At 30.3% G+C, this 2,089-nt stretch overlaps 1 protein-coding gene across 1 annotated transcript; it reads left to right on the top strand.

The window, feature by feature from the left end:
- The first annotated feature begins 575 nt into the window (after positions 1–575).
- On the top strand, positions 576–1,472 carry LOC146073082 (olfactory receptor 5V1-like). The gene has a single exon (XM_083180262.1). It carries the CDS (start codon positions 576–578, stop codon positions 1,470–1,472), a length of 897 nt encoding a protein of 298 aa, XP_083036388.1.
- Positions 1,473–2,089: the final 617 nt, after the last annotated feature.

Genomic DNA, 2,089 nt, shown 5'->3' with positions numbered 1-2,089 from the left:
ATTTTTGACTGGCACTTAAAAAAAGCAATAAAGTTGTACAACTTATTGGACTTGTTATTCTGTGAGGAGACTTAGAAGTACTGTTAAAGTTCACTGAAGTCGACATTTGGTGGTATATGTTTCTCTTTAATTAAATATGTTGCTTAGACCAAATTTAACTAATCTATATTAATCCTTAATGTAATTCTTTATTCAAAATTTTCATAAAGAAAAACAAAATTCTAATTTAATTTAAAAAAAATGTAATCATGATTATTTAGTAATTGGAGTGACAATACCAGAATGTCAGTTTTATAAAAGATTAATCAGACAAAAGCAGTTAAATAAAAATTGTACAAAAAATAGAACAGGTTTGTCAAATTTGCAATATTAAACTTGAAATGAGTGCAGATAGCTGCAAGAAAGTTATTTAATTGCATAAAGTAGGCTTTCTAACCAGATCAGTCATATTACAATAAATATAATTGTGAATATTACAAGTCATAGAAACATATTCATTTGTCAGGTAGACTTATGTTTCAGCCTTCACAGAAGAGATGGATAAAAATAATACATTCAATACTTACTTTTACATTATGGCATTTTCCAAAGCTGAAGGGAAAGAGTTTGTATTATTTTCGACATTTCTTTTTCTTTATCTCATATGTTTAGTTTGGAACACGATAATACTCGCAGTTATCTTTCTAGACATTCACTTGCAAACACCAATGTACTTTTTCCTACGAAACTTGTCCTTTGTCGATGTATTATACATATCAGTTGTAATTCCTAAACTGTTGGACATCATTATTAAAGGAAATAATAGACTTTCATTTACTGATTGCTTTTCCCAGATGTACTTTTTTTCATCCTTGGCATGTACAGAAATTTGTTTACTGACTACAATGTCATATGATCGATATGTTGCTATCTGCCTTCCATTATATTATACCCTACTCATGGAGAAGAGGAGGTGTACTCTGCTTGTGGCAGGTTGCTGGATCTCTGGCTTTTCTAATTCCCTTTTTATTACAGTGTTTGCATCACATTTGTCCTTCTGCCGGTCTACACAAATCAATCAAATTTTCTGTGATATTAAGACACTCACAAAGATTTCTTGTGGTGATATTCATGGTTTTGAATCAATGATATTTGTGGAGGCATTAATCATGGGGATGTGCCCTTTTTTGCTCATTCTAATGTCCTACATCAAGATAGTATCAAATATTTTACAAATGAACACCACGGGACAAAGGAGAAAAGCTTTTTCTACCTGTGCATCTCATCTAACTGTTCTATTACTTTTTTATGGGACTTTACTCTGCATGTATATGAGACCGCCATCAGACAACTCGGAGGAGCTTGATCAAATCTTCTCAGTGCTTTACCTAGCAGTGACTCCTACCTTGAATCCATTGATTTATAGTTTACGGAATAAGGAGATAAATACAGCTATAAAACGTCTATTTTTGAAGTTTCAACCACATAGTTGAAACAATACAGTATGTAGCAAAGATTTTTGAAGTTTAGTTTTCAAATCTTGGAGAGAGAAAAAGCTGTGAGAGATTAGTTACTAGCTTCAAACTTGCATTTTACGTGTTGTATTTAGAAAATGACAGGACTGTCCCAATTTTATGTCTCCACGCTTTGACAAATTCACCCTAAATATTGATCATCCAGTCTCTTTGCAAATGTCAATAATGAAAAATACAGTAAACCAAAAAATCAATAAAAGGGTGTTAGGATTATAAAGTAATCTAAAGAATATGATTTTGTCAACCTAATTCATTTAATTATAACACGTTGAAAGGGTAAGGTAGAAAAAATACATTTATAGATTTCAATAGACAAATGGAAGGAAAATAAATTATATAAATGGAAAATGTTAGATTATGTAAAAAAAAATGTATAATGACTAATAAAAAAATCCATTGGGTTATATACAGTTGATGCTGCCTTGAAAAAAAGCCTCTTTGAAGAATCTCTGAGAGATAGAAAAAAGACTGCTATATAATTTAATATAGGTACTATGTTGACAACCATTTAAAACAATTTGAAGAAATAGTTTATTAAGGCATATATTTTGAACATTGTAAATTATATTAATACA

The sequence above is a fragment of the Crinia signifera genome, chromosome 4, assembly GCF_055691185.1.
Source record: "Crinia signifera chromosome 4, ASM5569118v1, whole genome shotgun sequence".
Lineage (NCBI taxonomy): Eukaryota > Metazoa > Chordata > Amphibia > Anura > Myobatrachidae > Crinia > Crinia signifera.
Note: the sequence above shows the minus strand (reverse complement) of the source record. Positions and strands in the feature narration are given on the sequence as shown.

Bases quoted from the DNA above. Each gene is read 5' to 3' on its own strand.
- LOC146073082 (XM_083180262.1), top strand. From the start codon at position 576: ATGGCATTTTCCAAAGCTGAAGGGAAAGAGTTTGTATTATTTTCGACA.